The sequence below is a fragment of the Sphaeramia orbicularis genome, chromosome 10, assembly GCF_902148855.1.
Source record: "Sphaeramia orbicularis chromosome 10, fSphaOr1.1, whole genome shotgun sequence".
Taxonomy (NCBI): Eukaryota; Metazoa; Chordata; class Actinopteri; order Kurtiformes; family Apogonidae; genus Sphaeramia; species Sphaeramia orbicularis.
The window spans coordinates 32,864,166-32,890,800 of NC_043966.1; the positions used below are offsets into that span (position 1 = coordinate 32,864,166).

Below are 26,635 nucleotides of genomic sequence, written 5' to 3' on the forward strand. Positions count from 1 at the left end.
TCAGCCCAATATGATCTCAAGTGGGTTTAACATCCTTGATTATTTTTGTGAAATTTCTTCATTTCACAAATTCATCCCACGGGCCATATGTTTGACACCCCTTCTGTATGACATTAAAAGGAAACTAGAATTAGTCCATGATCTCATTTACCTCTGTAACAGTAGATGTAGACAGTGACTGTAATTTTAAGGGTGGGCCCCCAGGTTTCCTGTCAGCAGTTCAGTATCCAAGCACATGTGCATCACCTGTTTGAGTTAACCTGTTAAATAGACAGAAAGGTGTTTTTGCAGAACATCAGGATGTCAAAGTAAAGCAGACCTTCAAGCTTTATTTAATTTTTATAGTTTTATATGAAATTGTTGTGACCAAGATGAATTCCCAAGTTAAGTGACCTTTGACCTCTTACTTCTGAAGAATCAGTCCTTGAATTCATGTGGCTGTTTGTGCTATGTTTCCCTAGAATGATTTCACATTTATGAGAATGTGACGCGGCTGCCGCTGTCGCCAGTGAAGAGGCGTTAAAACACAACAAAACTCCTTTCAGACACATTTAATGACAAAATGCAACAGCATTACAGAGGTTTTCTCACATCTACACGCTGTAGGAAGCTTTATTTTTGAAGATACTCAAGACCACAAACATTAATAAAAAAAGTCTAGCGTCCTGTCCATGGGGATCAGGTGTTTTGTTTTGGCCGTGTTTCTTCACACAAAGTCAAAAGAAACACGTGCAGATGGTTCACAAAAATGAAATCAGTTGAGCCCAGTGTTCTGTATATGGCTTTACTAAATTTTATTTTAATCTTTCAGCAGCTATAAAAACACTTAAAACAACAACATACAGGCTCGTTCTGAAGCGATATAAATACATATTCATGGCTTGAAAGTACTCGAAGGAATAGTATCAGGATTATGGGAACATTAGGGACGCAAACATGTTATGGCTGTTGTTTTTTAGGACTAATAAGACATTCAGCTTCTATCGATGTCTTTACCTTTACAAGCCAGACATAAAAGCGTTAACGGCGCTTCCTCTGTCGCCCAATGTGACTATTATAAGTAGATCAATTTAGGATTATTCAATGACCCACAGTGATGATGGCGCTCTGATTTGTGAGAGCCAAAGTGGTAAGTGAAGCGGTTAGTGCTTCTGTGGAGTGGAGGTGCAGAGTTCCAGTCGAGCAGAAAGAGGAGACCCCCCCTCCCCCCATTCTGCCTGACCGGACCCCAATTACATTAATAGGTGCTGCAGTCACAGAGTCTGAGTGGGCGAGGGTCCTGAATGAGGCCACCACTTCTCTCCACTAAACACAGGACCGCTGGTAGATCATTACAGCACTGAGTGGAACTATTAGAGGCTTCATGACTCCTCCAACTTGGAAGATGGAGACTTGCTCTGACCTCAGGATGAACGAGAGGGAGATTAGTTGGAACGGGGAGAACTGAATCAAATCCAAAGGAAACACAGAGATGGTTTTAATGTCCAGATCTAAAGAACAACAAATATCTTAAAAGTCAACAAGTCCTAAGTGTTGACGTGATCATTCCTTGACTACTTCCAGTTAAACACAGCATTTGTTACACAGACAGGAACATGGGGTGTGTCTTAAAAGCACTGTCAAAGTTTAGTTTGTGAAACTAGAGCTAGGTCTCAAATATAGAAAAGTCTTCTCTGAGTAACTAGGTGTGGGGTTGGGGATAGGAGATGCAAACGTGTGCCTTAGGGTGCAGGGGGGGTAAAGAGGAGCAAGACTGAGCAGTGTGGCTTCCTCTGAAGATGAAGCTCCATCTCACACTGGAGCAAAAGCGTGGCCTTTGCACAGAGGCTTATCCTTCTTGGAGTAGAACGTCTTCCCCTCCAGGTTGATTTGGCAGAGCTTTAAAGATGAAAGAAGACACACACAAAGAGACCGAATGAGAAACTAGGGTAAGAGTTGATATCAGACCTTCACACTGCTGTGAATTTACACTGTTTCCTGTTGGCTAGAGAAGATGTACGTTATCTGCTTGACTGCGTTTAGTTTATGTTTACGTCACAGAATGAAACAGCGGTGGTGACAGTGACAGACACGGGTAGAAAAAACCTCAAGTCCAGAGATGGAGGCAGGTTTTTCAGGTGGCATTGTGTTGGACCTGCCAGAGGAGATGGGGCAAAGAGACCCGCAGAGACGGACAGATCAATCAAAATGACTTACGGCACAGACGAAGCACGTATCGTGCCAGCTGTAGCCCAAGGCCTCCAGAAAGCGATCCCCAGCATCAATCTTAAAGTCACAGCCGTGGCATTTGGTGCCAAACATCTTCTCATAGTCTGGAAAGAGAGAGGTGAGGAGACGTAGATGAAATAACCTTTGAAACAAAACCATGGACTAAGTTTAATAAAAAGGCATCTGAGAGGGACTGAAACCCAACCCTTCACAAAGATGAATGTCCATCTGTCAGTCAAATTGTGTGTATAACGCCAAATCGTAACAAAAGTTATCTCATGACATTTTACATACAGAGCTGGTCTAACTCTAATCAGAGTTAGACTCAGACACACATGCAAACTGACATGTTCCCTGTTTGAGCAGATTAACATGAACTTGAACTCCCATGAACCGTCTGAACTAAAGCAAACGGACTCAGACTGAGCTGATGTATCAGCGGTTCAGTCACTGATGCAGCCCAGTGGGTTCAACAGTAACGCTGAGCTTGTCTGGGAATAAATGTGACCATTTCAGTTGTTCATACTTTTCACTATCTGCATGTTAACGTTTTCAAAGTCCCCCTCGCAACATGAAAGAACCACCTCCAGGCTGTGACTCCACACTGAAAACAGCACATTTTGACAAAGATGGGTTTTTTGTAAGGATTTAGTCATCGTTCCTCATACGTACATGTTCCAGAAAAATAACTTCTCTCCTGACGGTCTTTTGCAAAGGCGCTGCCGCTGCATCCTGCGCTCTGCGTCATCCAACATATAAAAGCCTAAAACAGCTGAACAGCCACCGGTGACCAAAAGCATCTACTGATGTAAAATGGTTTAACCCTTTAAACCCACTAATATTATCAAAACACTGAAATACTTCAGGTAAAATGTAGTTTCTCAGCTTTTCATCATCATCAGATTTGACCCAGTTGGACATTCAGAGACTCCATAGTGAACATGGAAACCCCATAATATTCTGCAACATTCACCACTAAAACCCATGGAGTTTGGACAGTGATTGTAAACACTTGTTTTTACATAAAATAGTCACTTCTTCAGTTTTTACCCCTCGGCCAACTTCAGGCCTAAGGGGTACTGGAATCATTTTGTCATTTGTCCATCTGTCTGTCCATTCAATGACGTAATCACATTACTTGAAGAATTCATTGACATATCAGCACCAGTTTTATACTGTGGATGCATGTTGGTATGGAGCAGAAGCCTATTGGAAATAGATCACCTTGACCCACTTTTTCAAGGTCAAATGGCGACATGTCCTTTCAATGACATAATCACATTAACTTAAGAATGCATTGAGATTTCAGCACCAAACTTACACAAAGATAATTAATGTAAATTATAGGGCAGTAACTTTCAACAGAATCTGACTGGCTGAGGGGTATTATATGATAACCTTTGGATTTCCTCTGACATTTTACTGATCATCTACACCAGGGGTCACCAGCCCCGGTCCTCGAGATCTACTATCCTGCATGTTTTAGACGTTTCCCTCTTCCCACACACCTGACAGTTGTTATCAGGCTTCTGCAGAGCTTGATGATAGGTTTATCATTTGAATCAGGTGTGTTGGAAGAGGGAAACATCTAAAATATGGAGGATAGTAGATCTGGAGGACCAGGGTTGGGCACCCCTGATCTACACAATCTGTTAATTCAATATTGGAAAATACCTGATTTTCAATGAAAAAAAATGCAAAATATACAGGATACTATTACACAACTTTAGGACAACTTTACCTCAGTGCACCTTTTCTATATGGACATTATTTCTGTGCAATATAAAAAATATGCGCCATAACTACCTCCTGTTTGTGCAATAGCCCCCCCAGCTGCTACAATGTTTCTGTTCTGTTTACACAAATTATACTGGTTATTCCGTTTTGCACTATTTTATTTTATTCTGCTGTCTACATTCTGTTTATCTATTTATTCCTTATTGCACTCATTTATTGCACTCATCTATTGCACTCATTTATTTTTAGCTTGTTTTTAAAGTTATATAGACCATATTTTAATTCTGTGGATTCTGGAAGCCAAGCAACGGCATTTCGTTGCCAAAATCTCACTGCTGTGTTTTTTTTGTGCAATGACAATAAAGGAAGTCTAAGTCTAAGTCTAAGCCTAATAAATGGTGATAAATACATTTGTAAGTCACCACAAAAACAGCTCCAGGTCTAAGAGTTAAAGAACAGGCCAAAGAATCCAGAGAACCTTTACCTGCATTCCAGACCAGTAGTGGTGTCAGACTGATGTACAGCACTGGCACAGTGTTAACAGAGTGGTGATGGGTCTGAAAATGGGAAACTGAGGCTGAACTATAGTTAGAGGTGAGATTAATAGACTTACAGAAGACTTAGATTCTCAAGAACTGTAAACAGCTCATTCCTGTCATTTCTGTTTCACAGTAAAGACTTGAAACGTTCTGATTTTCATTTCCAACAGGAACAAAAGTGGTGTGTGTGTGTGTGTGTGTTAGCAGTGATTGCATTAAATCAGACACTAGATCTGTGTATCTCTCACTCTCACTCACTCACTCTCTCACTCACTCACACACACACACATGCACACACACACACAAGACACACAAACGACACACACATACACGACCTTCGACGGGCTCTAAAAATGGTTTTATCCTCTTCAGGTTGGAGTTGAGCGTCCTTCACATCCTCCACAGTCAGATGTAAACATCACTTAACCTTTTTGAGACGTTGTGCTTTTCAGCTACAAAATGAGAAAACTCTCGCCGCTCACGCACTTTTCAGACGTGAATGTCTGCGATAAAGACGGTCGGTGCCAGACGTTTTCCCTTCTCCTCATTGGACATTGGATATTTTGGTGTTTACATTATTTGGTCCGCCCACTGTGCGCCGGTGCCCTTCCACAGCGTAAAGAGAGGGATTAGGATGAGGGGAAATTGCTCCAGATACTTAACTGGATTTGCCAGTTTCTTTCATCACAGCGGCTCTGGGGAAAGTGTCAGGTTATAATGCCGCTCCTCAAGAGTGAGTAGGAGAGAGCGGCACAATCCCTGAAAGATGCTGAGGCAGCAGAATGTTTATCAGCACTAAAGGCATTATTCAGAGTATGAGTACTCAGGTTCTGGCTGGAGCTCTGATAAAGCAGCAGTCCTCAGAAGTGAGCAAGAAGCACGCAGCCCCGCTAAATCATTTACAGCATAATAGAAGAGCACACACCATTCATAAAATCCAATAGAGAAATGTATGGAGTAAACTGGTGCTAAATAGATTAGAGCAGATGAAAACATCACACTTTATGATTGACTGTGCTACGCAGCCAGAAATTCATAATGTAGGCCCGGTGCCAAGCCTCACAGCAATAATATAACAATGCAATGTTTTACAAATCATGTGATAAAAATATGAAAATGATTCATCGGAAACAAAAGAGGAGGCCCTGCAGTGTTACAAAAAATGTGTTTATCACAAAATAACAGTGGGTGAGACCTCTGCATCACCCTGTGGCTGTGCGTTTTTGGGGCATGTGTTTTTTTAAATTTGTCTTATAACACTGTAAAGAATCGGTGACATCTTTGTCCGAGCTCTATCACAAAGGTAACGCCGTGTGGCAGCGCATCACGTTTCCCTCTGTTCATGCAAGTACAAAAGGCCCGCTGCAGATTCATGATAAATGTGTAAAGCCTGATCCAAGTGCAGAGTTAGCAGGAGGCTTACACGGGTTGAAATATTGTCAGCTGGCTCTGACACTTATTCTGCACACAGTGGATTTGGGTCATGCTTTGCCTTCTTTCATATATCTCTCTTTTTTTTTTTTTTTAAATTGAAGCGATACTTTGAAATGCAGCCTGCTTTCACCTGAGGTTTAGAGTTACATTTTTATCAAACTCAGAAAGCGAAGTGTTGTTCATCTGCTTGCAGATCTCACGAAACAGGAGCTGCTGCATTTAATCATGTGAATGAGTGAAACGCACTGAGATAAGGTTATTGTTCATTTCAGCTACACTTTTTTTATTATGTCTTTAAAATGTTGGCCTTCATGTGCTGATTTTTACACAGGAATCCTGACATCTGTATTAGACAGGCTGGAGGGTGAATGTTAGGAAAAGATATCCAAAAGTTCTTCTAGTCACAGCTTCACACATTATTAGGTTTAAATGGTTTTATTTGCTGTGTTTGGGTTATATGGACAAAAGTATTGGGACACTTTGTATTCAGGTGTTTCTTTTCTAACAGGGTTCTGGGTTACAAAACAAGAATGACAAATGTCATAATATAGTTTTATATTGGGATAAACATCATTGCATTGGTTAGTTTTGTTTAAATTGTTATCTTTGTTTCCAAAATACCACAGAGATGGTTTTTTAACTTAATTTCTCTCAGCATTGATTTTTTTAAATCCATGACTATGATTTTAAATGTTCTACCTCTAAATTTGTAAAGCATATTTACATGCTCTGACTGTAAATAATAATTTTCTGCCACAACTTACCATCTACTTTCTTCACATCTCACTTAGGAAGAAAAATCTCCCATTAAACTTTCCGGAATTATTGATGTTTATAAACTATATGGACACATCATGGCTACAGCTTGTTAGATGTGCTGCTCATGCTGATTTGAGATATAAACATCCAAAAAAAAAAAAAAAAAAATCAATGTTGAGAGAAATGAAGTAAAAACCATCTCTGAGGCATTTTGGAAGCAAAGATAGCATTTTAAACTAGAAAAGCACTCAGAGCGCAGACCTCCGCCAAGGCAAGATCAGTGGCCCCCCATCCCCCGATCACCACCAAAATTTAATCATTTGTTCCTTGTGCCAGTATCAACATTTCCTGAAATTTTCATCCAAATCTGTCCATAACTTTTTGAGTTATCTTGCACACGGACAGACAGACAGACAAACCAACGCCTGCAAAAACATAACCTCCTTGGCAGAGGTAACAACACTAACTAACGCAATGACATTTATCACAATATAAAACTATATCATGACATTTGTCATTATTTTGTATCCCAGACCCCTGTTAGAAAAACACCTGAATTCAACGTGTCCCAATACTTTTGTCCATATTGTGAATGTGCCAAGTACTACAGTTCAGCAGTTCAGTGTGTTACCTCTCTCACAGTAGGGTTCTCCCTCCTCCATGTAAAAGGCTTGGTTCCTAATGGGAGTCTTGCAGGCTGCACACTTAAAACACTGAACGTGGTAGGTCATCTTCAGGGCATGCATGATTTCCTGAAGAGACGAGGAAAAGGTTATCAGCCGATGATGAATTAGAGCTATTTTTCATGCATATTTTCGTATGTGTGAAACAGAATGAATGTCCTCTTTCAAACAGGTTCTGGTTTGTGTTCGCCTTAGCGCCTCTTTACCCCTGTGATCTTCTTTTTGCACTTGGCGCAGTTCGGGGCGTATCTGTTATCGTGGCAGCTGGTACAGTAGACAGACCCCCTCTCCTCAAAGAAGCCCCCTTCCTCCAGGACCGCCTTGCACTGCGAACACGTAAACTCCTCCGGGTGCCAGGACCGTCCCAGTGCTACCAGGTAACGCCCCCTGTGGAAAAAACCCACCACATTATCACTAGAGATTGAACCTCACAGGGAAAACACACACAACTCAACATAGGCTCAAGTAAAAGGTTTGGCTTTTTTACATTCAATAATAACTGTGATTGGAAACAGTAAACTTTTTTTTTTAATGGAATGTCCTTTGTAGTGGATACGTTTTGTTTTTTTGTTTTTTTTAAGTAAAGCTGTGAAACTTTTGCCCCCTATAGAGGACAAAAATACACTACTGGATCTGCTGGAGGATATGACCAGCATTAACACCACTCTAACACAAGTTTTACAAAGCCCTTATTTTAGCCTTTATTATTATTATCATTATTATTATTATTATTATTATTATTATTATTATTATTATTCTCTGTTAATAAGAATGTGACTGATGACGATAAGCTTGCAGGTGAGAAGTAGCTGCTGCTGCTGCCTGCTGGGAATCTTTCAGCGTGTGGCGAGGCAATTTGTATTTCAGTAATAAGAGTAGAACACTTTATTTTTAATAGATAAGAAAAACGGGTTCAATATAGCAAAAAGAAAAATCAATTCTTGGCTAAATGTACTTGTTGCCTTTTCATTTGTGGATTTGAAATGAAAGTTAAATTGCAATTCTATTTTCATTCACTTCATTTATGTTGCAGAAAAAAACTTTAATTCTTTTATGTAACTCCTGCAGAGGCGGGGTCTGTCTGTCTGTTAGCAGTCTATTGTCTGAAATTTTGGCCAAGCCATCCTGACTTATTTTCAAACTACAGAGAATTAAAGGTTGTCCCACGTCAAACGTCAGCGTCCTGAAAAAGTCCCTTTTGCCAATATTAAAAAAATCATATCGTCTTCTTTCCAATTTTTCACATACATTGTACAGATTAAGTGGCACAAATATACTGAAAGTCAGAGAAGATGATTTTCTGATGTATCTGGTACCTTTAAACTGTTGTTTTCCAAAATTAAAATGTTGAGCACATTTCCCAGTATGTTGGAGTGGTAAATTTAGTTGCCTTGGTGGATGTAGTGGCTTTACCTTTAGCCACTACTACGGTGTGGAAGGGTTCAACCTGTTGCATTTTCGACACGTGCATAAATGAATGTCTGGCTGGGTTTCTTTGTCTTCTTTGGACATGCCAATCCATTGATTCAGCAATATCAAGTCCAAGAGTTCATTATAAGTGACAACTGTCTTTCCATATCCGTTCAACAAATAAACAAAAAAGGCTCTTTAACACAAAAGAAAACACTGAAAACACCAACCAACTCAATCCACGGTTTCACAGTCTGAAAATTGTTTGGGGCTGTCCTCACACACACTGCCCACCTCACACAGCAGGTATATGTAAGTTTGCCACACCCAAACCAACACCTATGATGAGATGCCCCTGTGGCAATCATTACAGGCACACCCACTAAACAATTATTAAATTAAAGTCAAAATAAAAAAGAGGAATAAACAAACAAAAATGTATTTTGGCTCCAACAGTGGATATTTGCTCGCCGTGAGTTCCTTCTTATTCTTATTAATAAAAATGACAATATTAAGAAAAAGAAAACAGATGATAAACACACACTGCTGTGCATTTCATATGCCGACAACAAAAACAGAAATGAATAAAGACAATTCACATCCGGACTGGGTGGGAAAGTTGTTTTTTTTTTTCATAAACAAAGTCTGCAGTGTCTTTGTTTATGATTTGTCCCGCTACGCTTGGATGGTAAGAATACCCTCCCAGTATTAAAGTGAACTGGTGATGACTCATCCCCTTCTATGAATCATACATCAATAAGAGACTATTTTTATGGCTGATTCATGGTGATGAAGATTCAGAAAAACAGAAAGATATATAAATAGTATAGACATTACATTGTCTATACTTCAGAAACCACTCAAATTATGCAACTCATATTTTTAGCATAGATTCAAGATTCCTTTTATTGTCATTGTATACGCAACACAATTCTGATATAGTTAGATATATGATACAGTTAACACCTTGAATGTGGACATTTCCAGATGATATTTTCCAGAGTTCTACTGAGGACCTTTTGCCGTAACTGTGGCCAGAATTAGAACAGCTATTTTTCATATTATCTGTGAACCGTGTGTGTTAAGATCCAAGTAAGTGTAATGCCCGTCTCCATGGTACTAACAAGACGTCTCTAAATGATTCTAATCATGCTGACTGATTTAATCAGAAGAAGACACACCATTTGTTATGAAGTGTCTAAATTGATCTGTCACTTCTTTTGCAAGATTTGACAGGTGCAAATATTATTTCTTTGTACAACAAAATACAAAATGAAACCATCAAAGTGCAGTAGCTGTGTATTCCCACCTGATTATTTTGTTGCAGGCGCCACATACAGGGGTCCTCCCGCTGTCCTCGGGTGCCTGCTGTGCCGCCTGCACAATGGAGCTCCGGTTTTCCATGGGCGTGGGCTGGACCGGCTGCTGGTGCTGGGTCACAACAGTGCTGGTTTTGTCTGGGTGAAAACGGTCGGCGAAATGGGGGTCTGTGACCCACGGTGGTCGACTGGATGGAGCGGCGCTGCCTGCAGCTGCAGCTGCTGTCTTGGAGCCTGGGCCAGAAAAACCAAAGGTGATGTGTTTGCAGCGCTTGCAAAAACTTGGCTGTGACTTTGAATAATTTCACAGATGGGGGGGAGGGGCACATTTTTAGGTAATATCTACTCCCTCCAGATGTCTGTTGTGACACTTTTGTGTGTCATGTTGTTGCTGCCGATCCTCATGTATTGACACTTAATAAGAGTCTATTAGCAGGGCCTCTACCGGCTCAGTGCTGGATCCTGCTGGGTTTCTTTTTACGCATCAGCAGGAGCAGAAACTCACCATCTGGTTTATTTGCAGCCTGGGCCTTGGCAGGTGAGGGAGTTGGCTCCAGGCTGTAGGGAGAAAATGACTAATTAGAAAAGGTGCACATGCACAAAGCTCTCTGTAACCATGGTTACCACTCAGCGAATGTATGTAATTCTCATAATCAATGGTGACCAAGGAGCACCATCATGTGCATTCAGTAAAGACATTCTGCCACTGAATCGAATCATGTTAAAGACCCTGTAAAGCAATAATAAACATGCATCCTGTGTTTGAAAGAAAACGTGTTATTAACTACTCACACATTCAAATGATCAAGAAGTTGTCAAGTATATGACATAATGTTAAAAATAAGTGGATATAAAAATGAGCAGTATTCACCAGCAACACAGGGAATGAGCCTTCCCTGAGTGTACTAATATGACCTGCAACAGATGCTCTGTCAGATTGATGTTTAGATTTTTTTGAAGCAACTGGACTAATTACAGGACTGTAACAGACAGTGCAATAGTGGAAGATCAAATCCAGAAGGAGGCAGTGATGCAACTTAAAGGACGCCAACTGCTGTGAAACTACAAAGAAGAGGAAGAACATTCTCTGTGTAGCAGCTTTATTGGACTCAGTATTGGCCTGAAAATGGCATATGTGTTTGATACAGAAACACCCTGGATTCACTAAAGAAAAAAATACTTCTTACCTTCTAATGTACTAGAGAAAACATCTTATTTCAGGATCTCATCATTTTAAGAAAAACTAAGCTTATATAGCATATTTTAGGGAAAAAAATGGTAATGTGAAAACAGACTGATTAAAATAAAAGAAGTATTAATAAAGTAAAGTAAAAGAAGTAAGAAGATGTATTTGTCTAGTGTAGTAATGCAATTTGGCACTGGCATGGAGGCTATTGGAAAAACTGCAATCATCTGTTCAAATATTTATGAAGCCTAAAATAAATGAATCACACATCAGCAATCAAAAAATTTTGATTAATGTACCAGATGTCATTACCCCACTGTGTAGAAAAATAATGACCAGCTTTCTTTCATTGGATTTCAGTGTTTCTTCTAGTTTGTATTAATATAATCATAGAAAAATGAAAATTTGTTTCTAGAAGCTTCGATATCCACAGACCCATTGAGTCCTCATCTATGACAAACTACACTAGACAAGTAAGACGGGGTTTTACATCAATACTTTATGTAAAAATATATTTCTTTCAACAGATTCCATGCTTTGTGACAGTAATTTAGAAATGGGCTAATATAGATGTCAATCTAAGCAATAATTTTCCTTAAATTAGACGTTTTTTTTTTTTTTTTTTTTAAATCGGTAGGTGCCTTCTTATTGACACTGACCCAGAATCAGCCATGTTCCTCTGCCCGCAACATAATTTTTTTCCCTCCCGTTTATACAAGTTAACAAAACTTAAGAATAGACTTAGACTATTGATATATATTATACAGAGCAGGGATGTCAAACTCATTTACTTTCCGGGGCCACATACAGCCCAATTTGATCTCAAGTGGGCTGGACCAGTGAAATTATAAGCATAATAACCTATAAATAATTATTATTTTGGAGTGGAAAAAAGTAAAATTACATTATGAAAACATTAAAACCTGAACCATGCAACCTTAAATTGTTTCTGAAAAATAAGTGCAATTTCAACAATATCACGTCTCATCTTATTATTAACATAACTTGGAGATCATAGTGGATCTACAAATGCACAGAACATTTAATAACAGGCAGAATACTGTTAAAATTCCACTTATTTTTCTTTTACAAATTTCAGGTTCATATTTGTTCAGGTTATTCACATTTTATTGTGAAAAATGTTAACATTTTCTAGGGCTGTCAAAATTAATGCATTAACACAGATTAAGCCATCATCATGATTAATCTAATTAAAAACTGTAACACAATTAACCCATATGCAGCGCAGAATGACTCTGAACGTTTCTGGCAACACATTTGGGGCAGTTTGTCGCATATGCACAAATGGGCAGTTGATCTGGTAGTGACAGGCAGCAGAACCAACCCATAAAGATGGAAGACTCTAAACAGCACGTTGGCCCTCTGGATGGAAATATGAGGACAAAAAACCCCCCATGACGGATATAAAGTATTATGTACCGAAGCACTTCCATCTTAAAATACCACATTAACACAAAGCACACGTTAGTTAGGGATTCTTGCAACAAACACGTTAAATGCATATTTATTCCCTTCTTTCATAAGTCTGTTTGCGCATGCAAAATGAAACATGATTAATATAGATTAAAAATTAATATCTAATCGTGATTATTTCAAATTTATCCACAGCAACCCTGTGATTAACCTGATTAAAAATTTTAATTGTTTGACAGCACTAATATTTTTTATAAAGTAATTTAACTTTTTTCTCATTAAACTAAGGAGAAAATTTGTTCTCATTACTTCTAAGTTATTTTGCTTTTCTTTTACTTGATCACATCAGGCCCCTGAACTAAAACAAGTTCAACACCCTTGATGTTTAATGTTGTCAGTCATTTTTTGCACAAATTCCTCTTGCAGGCCGGACTGGACCCTTTGGGGGCTGGTTTTAGCCCGCAGGCCATATGTTTGACACCCCTGATATAGAGGATAGTATTCATCTGTGTATTCCCAGTCTTATGTAGCTGACTGTTATTAGAGCAGGAGAATCACTGATGCTAACGTTTTCTAGGTTTCATTTTATGTTTGGGGGGGGGGGGGGGGGGGGGGGGGGGGGCATAATCATTTTTGCTCCAGTGCACCAGCGATCTGTGATTTCCGGTCCCATCCCAAGAATCCTACACAACACTCTTTAACTCCTCAACTCAATACTTTGTGCCTCACAGTTTTATGTTCAGAAACAAAATCAGTGAATTCTTTTAACCCGGGCTTTAAGAGCTCTGCCTCTAATGACAGCAGCGGGAGACCTCGACACACTCTTAGATTGATTGGCATCAGTCACAGAGTTAGCTGTCAGATATGGATGCAGAGGAGGTTCCCTTGAAGCCTGCATGTGTAGAACAGTTGAAATAAAGAGTTGTTTCTACATTTCAAAGTTCTGTTACCCGCAGCAAGCGTAACTATATTCAGAAAATCTTCAAACCATGACTGTGACAGAAAAACAACTTCTGAGCCAAGACAGTGAGCTCTGGAGACGTCTTATCTTGGGAACAAATATAACAGCGCCTTAGGCATCTATCATGTTTACATCATCAACTATGCCATCTACAATCCACTAATGAAAGATGATGAAATAATTTCTCATTTGCAAAGAAAGAGAAGAAAATGTAAGGGAATTATCCTGAAAAAGACTTGTTCTGTAGCATCGCCTGATTCAGGTTAAGTCAGCCTATCAATTATACCCTACAAAATCCAAACAATGCAAGACAAAAAGTTACAGAGGTGGAAGTTATACACCTACAGCTGGGAGCAATCTAGCAACAAGCGTAAAAACAGTGTGCTATTTTCAAAACAGCATACCCTTTGCTTTAAATCCCTTTGCAGTAACAAGACTTGCAGGGCTGCTAACGGAGAGGAAGTTCAATCTTTCTGAATTAAGGTGGGAAATGCAGCCCACCAACTCCCACCCCCCCACACCCACAAGGAGATTGCAAAGAAACTGCAACAAAACAGATTGAGTTAAAAGTGGTGGTAGAGTGGGAAGGATCTCCAGTGGCCAGGTCAAACAAAGGACAGAACAACTCTGTTTCAGCCTGTTTGACACACAGACCCTGGGTCAGCTGCTCTCCACCCACACGGTCTTCTGGGATTCTACCTAACGACTCACAAAATAACACTGTGGTCAACACGGCGACCTGGAATGTGCTCCCATGTCGTGCTTCCCTGCAAGACAATGGTACTGGTGGCGCTGGCTTCACACCCTCCTCTGAGAACATTTGTTTGGCTGCACCTCACTCTGATGAAGGTTGCAGGTGCAAATTAAAGTACATCCTCTGCACGGTTTATTCCCACCTGGAGCAGCCCGGATCATGTTTTCTTGACATTTTCACCGCTTTCAACCCCCACCCCCACCTTTCACTTCTGCAAGGCGAGAGGTTCAGTGTGAAGCAGGTGCACCAATACTACATAAAACACACAGGATTTTTTTTTTCTTTCCTCCTCTTTACTTCCAATGTCTGTTTTTGGACATGCTGCAGAGTGGCACCCCATGGAACGCTGCCTTGACACTTCCTGTTCACTTTTTACACCTCTGATTTCAGATTCACCTGTTGTTTTTTGTTTCCTCTCCTGTGGGATGCATCAACCTGAGCATCGAGGAGGAGTGGAGGCAGACAAAGCATCTGGTTTTGATTTCATTTGGAGCAAGAAGCCGCTGACATCTGTCACCTTCCACAGTGAGGAGGTTACATTAAGGCAGTTCTGCAAATATCTGACTGTGACGACTGACAAAATGTCATATGGTGGTGACTGCAATTTGGCAAATAATCTGCTGTTATTATTATCTGTTGTATTTCATGCAAATGGCACGTTATACAGATCTATTTCCAACTTGCAGGCAATTTGTCATTGAATCCTTCAATGAGAAACAGTGTAGAGGGAATGCATGTCACAATGTCATGGATGAGTTTAAAGAAAACACAGTCTGGTTCAGCTTATAAGAATAAAACTGGGTTAAAACATACTAATGCACTCACTGACAAATGACAGACAGTTATGATCCCAGACATATTACCTTTACCAAAAATTAATGCTTTAAAAGAAAACTGGGTCACATGAATATGGAACAGTCGACCACTAGATTTAACCCAAATTAGCTTAAAAAAGAAATTAAAAGCAGCCATCATTCAGAGGGACATCAGCTCAGACTACACGTGATCACAACGTGGAGATATCTGCTAATGTAACAATTTCCGATTATATCCAACCAAATAATTCTATTATTTGCTGTAATTAAATATTGCATGTTTTATTTCGTGTTGTTGCCGTCAACAAAATGTATGAATGTCTTGTTTGGTCTTCCTTTCAATCCCCAGGAACAAAAACTCTTAATAAAGTAGTAACTGAAGAGGATCTAAATGCATAAATAAACACACCAACCCTCTCTGTCCTGCCCACAACAACTGGTTGACCTCTAAAAATACACTGACAGTCAATGAAAACACATTACACCATTTTTATTTATTTTTGTAAACTATCTTGTCTGTGCCTTTCATGATGTGCCGCATTCATTAAGTCTAGACACAATAGTCTGAGATTTCACATTTCAATGACTGATGTATTTATCAAAAGTCAAAAGCATGCCATTGTTCACATTTACTGTTAGGATAGAAATTAAGGATTGGACATCTCTTTACAGACAGTCTATATATAAAGCCAAACCCAAATATAGTGTACAGTATTCTGTAATGTTCAGTATGCCGAGCCTCACACATAAGGAATGTCATCATGTATCCCAGAGCTGTAGCGAACCAGTTTAGTTGTAATCAATCCACATTTGCCAGTTTCGTCCAGCACCACCAGGCCATGGCCGCTGTGTATGATAAGCAGTGTCCACAAAGGGCCCACACTGAGACATTGATTATTTTTTTTCAGGATATATAGTAAAATATTTTCAAATCTTCAACATGATGTGTTTTCATTGAGTCGCAGTGTAGAATTTTGTCATGCTTACATTCATTTTTAATATGTGGTAAATATACTTCGATACAACTGAAAGCTTGGTGCAATGAACCACATTATTCACTGAGCACCTCCACACTCCATGAATGCGTGTATCCCTTTTGTTGTTTTATACCTGACTGCACAACAATTTTCTCTCAGAGGCAATAAAAGTAAACCTTGAACTCTGATCTTCCAGCCGGCCCTCCCATTAATTCATGCCTGTATAGATTTTTGTTCACTGTACTGGGTAGATACGATGTTAGGTTTTGACTCAAATGGAGGAAGAAAAGGAAACAGGAGTTGATTATGAACCCTGACAAAAAGCAGAAAGAGAAACACTGAAGAAAGACCAGAGGAGCAAGGAGTTTCTTTTTTTCCAGATGTTTTATATTTTTGATGACAGCAGAAAAAACACAAGTACAGATTTATCTTCCTTGTTTTTCTTAATAGTTGGAGAAGCCTACAAGATGAGGGGATCAGAAATGAAAAGTCTAAAAGGATACAGTCAATAAATGGAAATGGCAAAGAAAGAGAAAGAGAGAGGGATCAAAGAAGAGTCTGAAGTTCACAATCAAAGAAGAAGAATAACAAACAGAAAGGCGCTTCCCACTGCTGAGACCCCTCCTTCCCATCTTCCCACTAACTTACTCCAAGTAACGCAGTGTGAAATGGAAAATAGGGCCACAGACACAGTGGTCCACAGTGTTGTCAACAATCATCAAGTCTGAAATTCAGAGGGAGTTCTTACACTTAGGCTCAGTATGCAAGGTTCCACTTTGGGCTTTGTCATCTTGGCTACATTACTTTAACTTCTGGTTTGCTTTTGGTTTTTTTTCCCCAAAACCTCCTTTTCACCTGATCTGAATGTTAATGTTAACTGCCATTGGATGGTCGGCTATCTTCACGTAGTGGTTGCGGTGTTGCTATCGCTAGCAGGCTCTGACTGGACTCTGCATCCTGTGGCGCCCGAGATGTTGCTCAGGATTTGATATTGAGGGCACGAGCAGACCTGTCATGATGCCAATCCCTCAAACGGGCATAGCGAGGACTCTGAATCTCAGTGAGGAACTTTTCCCTGATTGCAAGCAACAGATATAAAACAGACAGACAGGAGGGAAACAGAATATAGAGGTGAGAACAGGGAGTAGGAGAGAGCAGTAAAATGCACAAAAAAATTAAGACTGAAAGATGTGGAGGAAGAACACTTGTGCACAGGCAGAATAAAGATACGATAGGAATGGAATGTAAAAAATTAAGTGATCAGGAAAGGAGGTAAACTAAACTTTTACTAATGATAAAAAGGACGTTCAACACACATGCAGTACAATTCCTTCAGTTAGATATGACTACATGTAAATGTGAATGTCCGCTCTCAGGTGCACAAACACAACAACAAACAGCACCGTACAGAGACAAAACAGCATTCAGTTTTTACCTGGACCTCTTCATGTTTTCATCGTCGGGGTCCTGCACTGAGAGATCCAGGAGAGAGACACATCAGAATCCCTCACTGAATCCACATATTCCACTTTCACAGACGATCAAACACTGAACCACATCCCACTTAATACACAAGTAAATTAAATGGTTTTGTTCTTTTAGGTGTTAATCCTCTACTTCAGTGGTTCTTAAAGCGAGACGTAGGGAACCATGTATAATCAAAGGTGCATTATCTACACTTAAGACTCATTTGTGCCAGTAAAACAAGCATACAGTGTCCATTATTTCAATAGAGCCAACAGAAGCTGGGATCTCACTGACACTGTGACTGAACTGGTCCTGCTGCTCACTATGGTGTATTAACAGGATAGCTAGGTGCCAGGCATGGGAAGTATATTCTGAAGCAACAGGACTAATCACTAAAGCTTTCTGCTAATGGCTTGATAAGCAGCAAAAAGTCTATTATATCCATTATTTTTAGGTTTCACAGTTGAAGCACTTACTCAAAATCAGCTTCAGTCTGGTAACTTGAAATATTTGAATTTATTACAACTATTCCAGTCTTTGTAATATTCCAGTCAAAATTTGTATAAAATTAAATTATATTTGAAAGTATTTACTGTAAGTGCCATTAACTGTATTCTATTTGGTGTGTTTCTGTTTATCATCTTGAAAAATGTCTGAATAATTTAGGCTGAAAATATTTCAGATAACGCTAATGGCACCTGAGAGTACAAATGCATTCTTAATCTGTGTTATGATTATGAAAGAGTCCTTGGAATTTTTTTCCTGTAATGAGTCCTTACTAAGTTTGGCCCATACTTAACATCGTTTCTGCTGTGAATGTCACATCTAAATGAATAACTGATTTGTCAGACTATTATAGTTATGGAAAAAAGCTGCAATGCTGTCAGTGAATATGACAACCCAGCAGACATTTGAGGCTCTTGCATTTAAAAAAGGACGTCCCTGTCATCTACCTGCTGCGATGTCACTCATTTGACTGTCACTCTCACTATGATCGGATCACATCAGATCAGCAGATCTGTCTGAGGACTAGACCTGATCTAACAGAGAAACCCGTCACGGTCCTGACTGCGCCAGGCCTCGGGCCCGACTTACTGAAGTCGGTGCCTGTGAGCTGGGCCAGGATGCGGAAGGAGCGGGACTGGGTGGTGCCAGTGCGCGGCTGCCAGTCCTCTGTGTCCTCGATCAGCCTCTTCTTGCTGCGGTCATTGGGGATAAAACAGGCCATGTTCTCCATCCTGAGGCCGTGCCTACACACACACCCAGCAGCAGCATACGGTAGGTGTGGTTAACACAACCCCATCTACCCACTCACACCAACCCAGCTAATCAGGCGGCCTTGAAAATAGAGGACATCCTGAACAGATCATGCAATATAATGGAAAACCGCTCGGTATCGCAGTCACGCATTGAGCAAAGTAATGGACAGCCATTAGTAGCATTTCTCACGGGCACACTATAGACTCTCATAAATGCACATTACCTCATTAAAGACCATATATTTTGCAGTCATTAGAACTGACAGGAGAGGGGCTGTCAGGCTATAACACACAGTTTTGTTGTGAGGAAAAAATGTTAAATATCAAAACTACTTTTATGAATATCAAGAAACAGCAGAAAAAAAGTCTCAAACAAACATATTTGAACACAAAAGCAGACCATCAGCTCCATGCATTCATCAAAAACCAAGAAAGAATACATGATGAATGGTTACTAATGAGCTACCATTTCTGTTCTGCAAAAAACAATCTGTCAATCTACTCAAGCTCGTCTGTCATATTTATCACAACAAAACTAAACTAAGTTGAAAAACCAGTCTGCATGCAACTACGCCTTACTTGGATGCTTGGTATATATCATCATAGTAAGTTGGTTCAGCCCTGAAGAAGAGACCAAAGATCAAATATAGACAGACGATGTGAAGTTAAGAAAGAAAAGAAAGGACTCTAATGAACACAACACTAACTATAAATGAGTATCAAGCTTTAAGTCATACTAATCCCACAACAATGTCTCCTAAATGACTTATAAAACACTACGAATGACACTATGGATGATACTGTTTAACCCACAAACACCCAAACGTCCACCGTCAACCAAAACCACCTACTGATGTCAACTGTTAAATACCTGTTGATCCACTAATCCTATTAATACATGTAAATAATTGATGTAAAATGCAGTTTGTCATCTTTTCATGGTCATCAGATATGACCCATTTGGACGTTCAGAGGCTCAATAATGAACATGGAAACACCATCATCTTCTACAACATTGATTCACCAGTAAAACCCATGGAATTGGATCAATGACGATGGATGGAGACACTTATTTTTATGTTCAGTTAATGACATATTTCTGAAAAAAAAAAAAAATAGCCTTACTTTTTCTTCAGTTTTCTCTGTTTTGATATAATAACCTTTGAATTTACTCTGAGCTTTAAAGAACACCTACATGATCAGTGAATTAAATATAGGTAAATACATGATTTACACTGAAAAAACAAAAATAAAGAGGATAACATTGCAATAAATGTTGATAAATCCCTTAAGAAAGGTTAAATATCGAAAAAAAATTCACTTGGGAACGGCCAGAAAAGTACCCCTGGGTCTTTATGGGTTAAGAGATGAATTATTTTAACTACCATCTACTAACATGGTTTCTAACAGAGCAGTGGGAGTTATAAATTTCTAAGCTCCCAGATGATTAACAGCAAAGCAAGAAAACATTTCTGCAACCCACACACACAATATTTTGTTCCATTATTGACTAGTAAATGACTGTATAATCTCACCTTCAAGCTTCTTAAAGTCATTCTCAGAAAAAACATTACGGCCCAATCCCAATTCACCCCTTGGCCCTCCCCCTTGGCCCTTGCACTTAGCACTACCCCTTGAAACAGAGTTGTAAGTGGTAGGGGTTGAAATATTCCCCTGTGAAATGAGACAACCCTTTGAGACCTGTTACGTCATCAGCAGTCATCGATGCCACTATAAACAGACACTCTGTTTCTGAAAGAATTCATCATGCCATCAGCAGCTGTAACTGTGTCTGTTCCATGGGCTTTGGGCATCTTTTTGCGGCTATCAACCGCAAACTGCAGAAATGTAGTCTATAACACATTGAAATGACATTTAATGGTCAATCAAATGATTAAGTTGTTTACAAAGAAAATACGTACATTTGTGTGTTTCTTTCATCACACTGCTGTACTTTTTAGCTGTGTTTAGCTCCATCTTGCTGATGATTCGAACAAAATTACGGGAGATTTCTCACACCTCTCCGATTGTAGTGTGGTCCTGAAAAATGTCTGTTTTGAGGAACAGCCCTCCCCCTTAGCCCTTCCCCTACGACTCATTGAGAATCGGGACACCTCAACCCCTACAGGTGAACGTGCAAAATGGAGGGGTAGGGGTAAGAGGGAGGGCCAAGGGGTGAATTGGGATTGGGCCTAAGAGAAACATGTTGGGAGACACTGTAATGAAGGGTGAGAGTGAAGTGTAAAAGAAAAGATTTTACTAACTTGCCAACAGGTTCCATCTGCAGAGTTAAAAAGAAAAGTCAAAAAAGAAACAGGTCAAAGTGAAGTTTTGTGGAGGAGAAACAGAACAACGCATCAATAAAGGACGGAGGTTGTACACAAGAGTGGAACACTGCAGAACACATGCACAAGTGAAAACAAACATGCTGTTATCAACAGGCTCGGAGAGAGAAAGGCTGCATTGTTGGCCTGTCAAATCTGACTATTATCACTGTGACCCAAAATGATTCATTAGATTTGGCACAAAACCTGCTCTGGCTGCAGCGGTGACGCAGTGTGATGTCAGAGTAAACTCTCACACAAAACCTGTTTTAGTATGACAAGCCCAAACACGGTTTATATTGAACTGTGCATCGTCTAGAGACATTCAACAATGTCTTCATCAAAACTGGGCTGACAGTTCTAATTACACTCTATTCTTTGTCAAAGGTGGTGAAAGAGCCTTGTTTTGGACATCTGCAGAGGATATTCACAACCATATGAGAGCTCTCTGAGGTGAAGGTCCTTAAATAATCCAGCACTGGGGCAGTAAAAGCTGTGTTAGAACTCAGCAGAATTTATGAGTGAGGCTAAATACAGCAACATCTCAACAGCGGCTGCACTCAGACCACTACCATGACCCACATTACAAGATCCAGACCGGCCTATTCCCAGAGAGCAGGACACACAATCTGCATTCGAGAAAACCATTCAGAATGATTTCTAAAGGATTCCTGGAAACCTTGTAAAAAGTCTACGAAGTTAGTACTAAAATAAAACTTGACATTTATTTTATGTAACTGCTGTAGTAGGAGTTAGTTTAGTAGAAATTCTTATTGAAGTGAAGGTAGAAAAAAAAAGACCTCTTTTTACAGCTTTGGTCTATAAAACATCCTTAACAAATGTCTTGCACAAATGGAGAACGGCGTGAGAAAGATGGAGGAGATCCGACCATGAGTACAAATGTCACACAGAACTAGACTTATACTTTGTCCAATAAACAAAAAAGCAGTTTCGAAAGGAATGGAAATATTAGGGGTGTAATGGTACACAACAATTTCGGTTCGGTACATTTTCCGTACAGGGATCTTTGGTTTGATACATTTTCAATTCATTTTCGGTACAGTGAAGGAGACCAGTGAAGGAGGGGGGAGGGGGGTGTATGGGGGGAAGGTGCTCCGTAACTACCAAAAATCGAGAGTGAAACTTAACACAATTCGAACGTCCGATCCGGCTTCTGTGCCTATGTTATACTCTCTGTTGTCATGTCTACCCCCCCTTATTGGCGCCCCAGCCTCAGAATAAAGTGGGTGTTTTTTGCTGTTTTGCAATGGCGCTGACAATTCAGCAGCAGCGCGGCAGCACAGCAGAATAGGGGAAACCCTGCACATGGGTTCTGCTTGCGGCCACCCTACTTCTTGAGTGTTTGCGTTCTTCACATAGGCTACATATATTCATTTGGTACACCTCCGTATTGTATCGAAGGTCCTGAACCGAAACAGTTTGGTACAAACGAGTGCACCATTAGACCCCTAGGAAATATTAACAAGTTTTCCACAAACACTACTTAATTTTATGCATAATAGAAATGGAGACGTGTTATTACATTGGTCATATGAGGTCTAACACTGAATTTAGAAACACATCCATGGATGGAATGCAATGCACAAAGCAGCGTTTTACTCAAAATAAATCAAACTAACTGAATATGTACTACAACAAGCTTCTAATACGATGAACATTACAATCTGTTCAGTACTGATTTCTATCTACTGACTCTTGATATACTCTACTTAATCTATCATATGAGAAAGTCAAATGCTAAACAAATGGAAAAATTTATGTCGTCGCAAAAACTGGTAAAATGTCATTGTGAGAAATAATATCACTCCCACTGCATTATTGTTTTTTTGTGTTGTTACAAAACTTAATTCTTTCTTTTGGAGTATTTCCCAAATTCTAACACTCGTAAATAAACACAACAGAACAAAAAGAGACAGAGGGGAAGGAAACCATCAATACTAAGAGAAACAAGAACATCTGCAGTGGGCAACAACAAAACACCAGAGAAACATTTAAAAACTGTGACTCATCTTGGTTCAAACAGTTTCTGTCATCTGCTCGGTTCAATTTAGAAAGGATTTCGGCTAAAAGCATCCAGGGTGAACTGCATATGTGAGCTTAATTTTCCACACTGCGCTTATCGAAATCTTGAGCTTCAGCTGCCTCAGCAAAAATACAATACAGTGGACATGATTATTCTGTTTTGACAAAAGGTTTAACCACTCTCCAGTTCCTTTTAAATATCCCGTGACCAAGGTCGATGATCACAGAGCTCAGAGAACCTAATATTACTGCTGGGTTTCCTAGTAATAACATCATCGTATGCTTTCCATCTACTGTATTAAAGTGTTGGCAGACTGTGGAGAGATTACAGTTGATCTCAGCAGTGACTAAGCAAACGATTCTAATGTTCATTTTTAACTAAAATGTCTGACACAGTACTGAAAATTATTTAACATTTTTCACTCTTAGTTTACAGTGCAAAATGTCAGACAACCATGAAACTATGAAATCCACATTATTCTGTTTCTTAAAGGTATTAAGTGTTTATTTGTCCACCTACCCGTTCTGTGGCTGCTGCACACTGGCACGGCCCTGTGAACGTGGAGTGTTAAGTTTAGGCGAGTACGCCACAGGTTTAATAGCAGGTCCTGAGTTGGGACTACCACCACCTGCTGCAAATGGCCTCGCCATCTTGTTAATGGCTGTGCTTGGGGCAAAGGAGTACTTTGGCTGAACAGAAGCTGGAGCGAGTGAGTCCTGTGAGGGTGTGAGACAGGGAGACAATGCAGCACAGCATACAGCATGCAGTTATACATTTGTGACATACAGTAAAAGTTCCTCGTGCTGTTGCACAATCCCAAGCTTTGTGTTTAGACAACTTTCAGTGCCGTACATATTCTCATAGCAAATGATTACTCAGTGCTACAGAAGCAGCTCTGCCAAAGCCTGCAGCCATTTCTCTGTACACGGAAGAAGTACTTAAGGAGTGTGAACACAGCCATTTTATTTGTGTTGGCAGTCATCCAAGGATTGGCCAAAGTAATCTGCTACTAGTGGTAAAATGCTCAAAGTGAGAAATTGTCATATTTGACAGACACGTTTCACTAATGAGATTTTTCACTGAGCATTATGCACAGATTGCCAAAGTGCACCTGCTAAAAAAGAAACATTGACTTTGGTATTATGCTCCAACTGCTTTATTAAAACAGCACAAATCAGTTCATAACACAAGTGCACTGTTCCAACTACACTTGTGTGGTTTGTCAGTGATACTTTGTGTATTCGAATCTCTCGCCATCAGGGATTGTGCAAGGCATAACAAAGGAAGCTACAGGAAATTCCAAAAGCAACATTTGTGTCAATCCGTCTGGCAAACAACTAATTTAGCGACTCACTGAGGCTTTGCTAATGCACAGTGCACGGCCTCTGTGAGAGGTAACTCAGGTGAATCAGATGAATTTAAACACAAAGTGACATAACACGCTGGTGAGGCCAAGTATGAGAACAAAGCAGTTCCAGTTCAATCTCTGTCACTGTAGTCCAGTAGCAGACCATGCCCAAACATATAGGAACGCAAACAAAGGTGTGATGTGGTGTTTTAGACAACCAAAGGCTTACCTTCTGCTCTCCGGCAGGTTTGAACGCTCTGGAAAAGAACAAAAAGACACAGCACAGTCATTAGAAACTATAGTAAAATGGTATATTGGGGTACACCAGTATCCAAACTTAAATATTCTAATAGGGGAAAAGATGTGTCCATTTTTTAAAAATAATTTGTTTAAAAGAAAGGCAAACGGTGTTGTACTTCAGTGTTAAATTTTTTGCCATCTGTCCCTTCACGCATTTCCCAAATATCTACTACTACTACTACTACTACTACAACATTTGTGTCAGTGTAGGTAACAAAACAAACATTTTTTGTTTTCTATCACTCACTCACTCCCATCTTCAATGCATCTCTTCTGCTCAGTAACCAGGTGCGACACTGGCTACCATTAGCTTGGCTACAACAAATGACCAATGCACAACACAGGCTGCAACACAGACTTGATTTAAGTGCATGTAAATGTTATGCATGTTACCTATAACTGATTGAATAAGTAGATGAAGGAGCAGCTTCACAGTGCCCTTCCTGTAGTTCAATGTCACCTGCTCTGCCAAATCAACGGTAGGATGCAGATGAATAACTATTTAATTACAGCAATTTTACTCATTATACAAAGAGGCATCCACCCAGTTAATACAACAAAACTTAACCCACTACCTTTGATGACCAGTGATTGAATGCTTTATGGTGCTACAACAGGAGTTAAGAAAAAAAAATATTTTCTCAGGTTGTACACGAACAAAACAATGGACCCCACTTCCTCTGACAGTGAGGAATGAATAACTACTCATTGCCAGCTCAGTCACTGATGGAGCACTGTTAAAGACAGGATGACAACAGGGTTCGGCAGATAAGCAGATTTAGATGAGTGACGGGAAGGCAGACTGACATGTCTGTGCATGTCACACCTCTGTTTAAGACAATCACTGTGACACATAGTAGTTCACTATGCCTGCCGGCTTACACTTAACCCGCAATTTGATGAGCCACACTTATATCTAAGGAACACGCATGTTGACTGCTCTGTGACTGTTTATGCTGGCAAATAAACTGAACTAAAAAATGGAGATGATTCTTTGTTGCAGGGAAGGAGTTCATATGCTTGGACTTGTGCTGAAACTGAATATGCACACTCTATGAGATCATTTCCCGTCTCATTTCAAGGGTCACTTCTTTTAGCTGATGCATGCTTGGCTTACAAGCTGATGTTAGATAAAATCAGGACTTTTTCCACAGAAAACTCCCATGATACTGTAATCAGAATCACACAGAGCAGCAGCATGCTCCGACCACAGGCCTCTGGGCCAACACTGAAATATGGACCTATTAAATGTGTGTATGCTACACGATAGCTTGCGGAGTTCTTTCTTTGAAGCTAAAAATCCATCCATCTTTTCTTGAATTCACTCCCTATAAAATATTCTGGGTAAATCCTAAACCTTTCCCCATAAAAGAAGCAGAGGATGATCATTGGTGTTGAGCAAAATGAGGCGCTAAAGTAAAACAATAGTCCATACCTCATCACTGTGCAGCTGTCCTCCTCTCTTATAAGAAATAAATGAAATGGTGGACGACAGCCAAGTAAAGAATAAAGACAAACTGACAATAGCCGCGCTCTGAGAAGTGTTTCAGGAAAACAATATTTGCTTGTCTTACACTATGAAAACAAAAGGATCGAGTGAACATGAGGAGAGACTGTGGATTCATAAGGAGGGAGCTGAGAGTAGAAAAGAGAGGAAGAATGTGAAATGTTTACAAT

General features: G+C 39.8%; 1 protein-coding gene across 5 annotated transcripts in view; it reads right to left on the bottom strand.

Annotated features, from left to right (window-relative positions):
* Nucleotides 1–535: 535 nt before the first annotated feature.
* Nucleotides 536–26,635, bottom strand: part of pdlim7 (PDZ and LIM domain 7) — a 38,890-nt gene continuing 12,790 nt past the window's right edge. For 2 of the 5 annotated variants that reach the window (XM_030145638.1, XM_030145639.1), the window contains exons 4-14: nt 24,888–24,915; nt 21,207–21,223; nt 19,522–19,563; nt 18,779–18,933; nt 17,652–17,688; nt 10,595–10,647; nt 10,080–10,323; nt 7,567–7,747; nt 7,309–7,429; nt 2,197–2,312; nt 536–1,878 (exon numbers count right to left, since the gene is read on the bottom strand). In XM_030145638.1, coding sequence (XP_030001498.1) covers nt 1,792–1,878; nt 2,197–2,312; nt 7,309–7,429; nt 7,567–7,747; nt 10,080–10,323; nt 10,595–10,647; nt 17,652–17,688; nt 18,779–18,933; nt 19,522–19,563; nt 21,207–21,223; nt 24,888–24,915 — 1,081 coding nt within the window. In that variant the 3' untranslated portion in view covers nt 536–1,791. Of the gene's footprint in view, nt 1,879–2,196; nt 2,313–7,308; nt 7,430–7,566; nt 7,748–10,079; nt 10,324–10,594; nt 10,648–17,651; nt 17,689–18,778; nt 18,934–19,521; nt 19,564–21,206; nt 21,224–23,829; nt 24,027–24,887; nt 24,916–26,635 lie in introns of all 5 variants that reach the window. The other 3 variants (XM_030145640.1, XM_030145642.1, XM_030145641.1) reach the window with 3 other exon arrangements.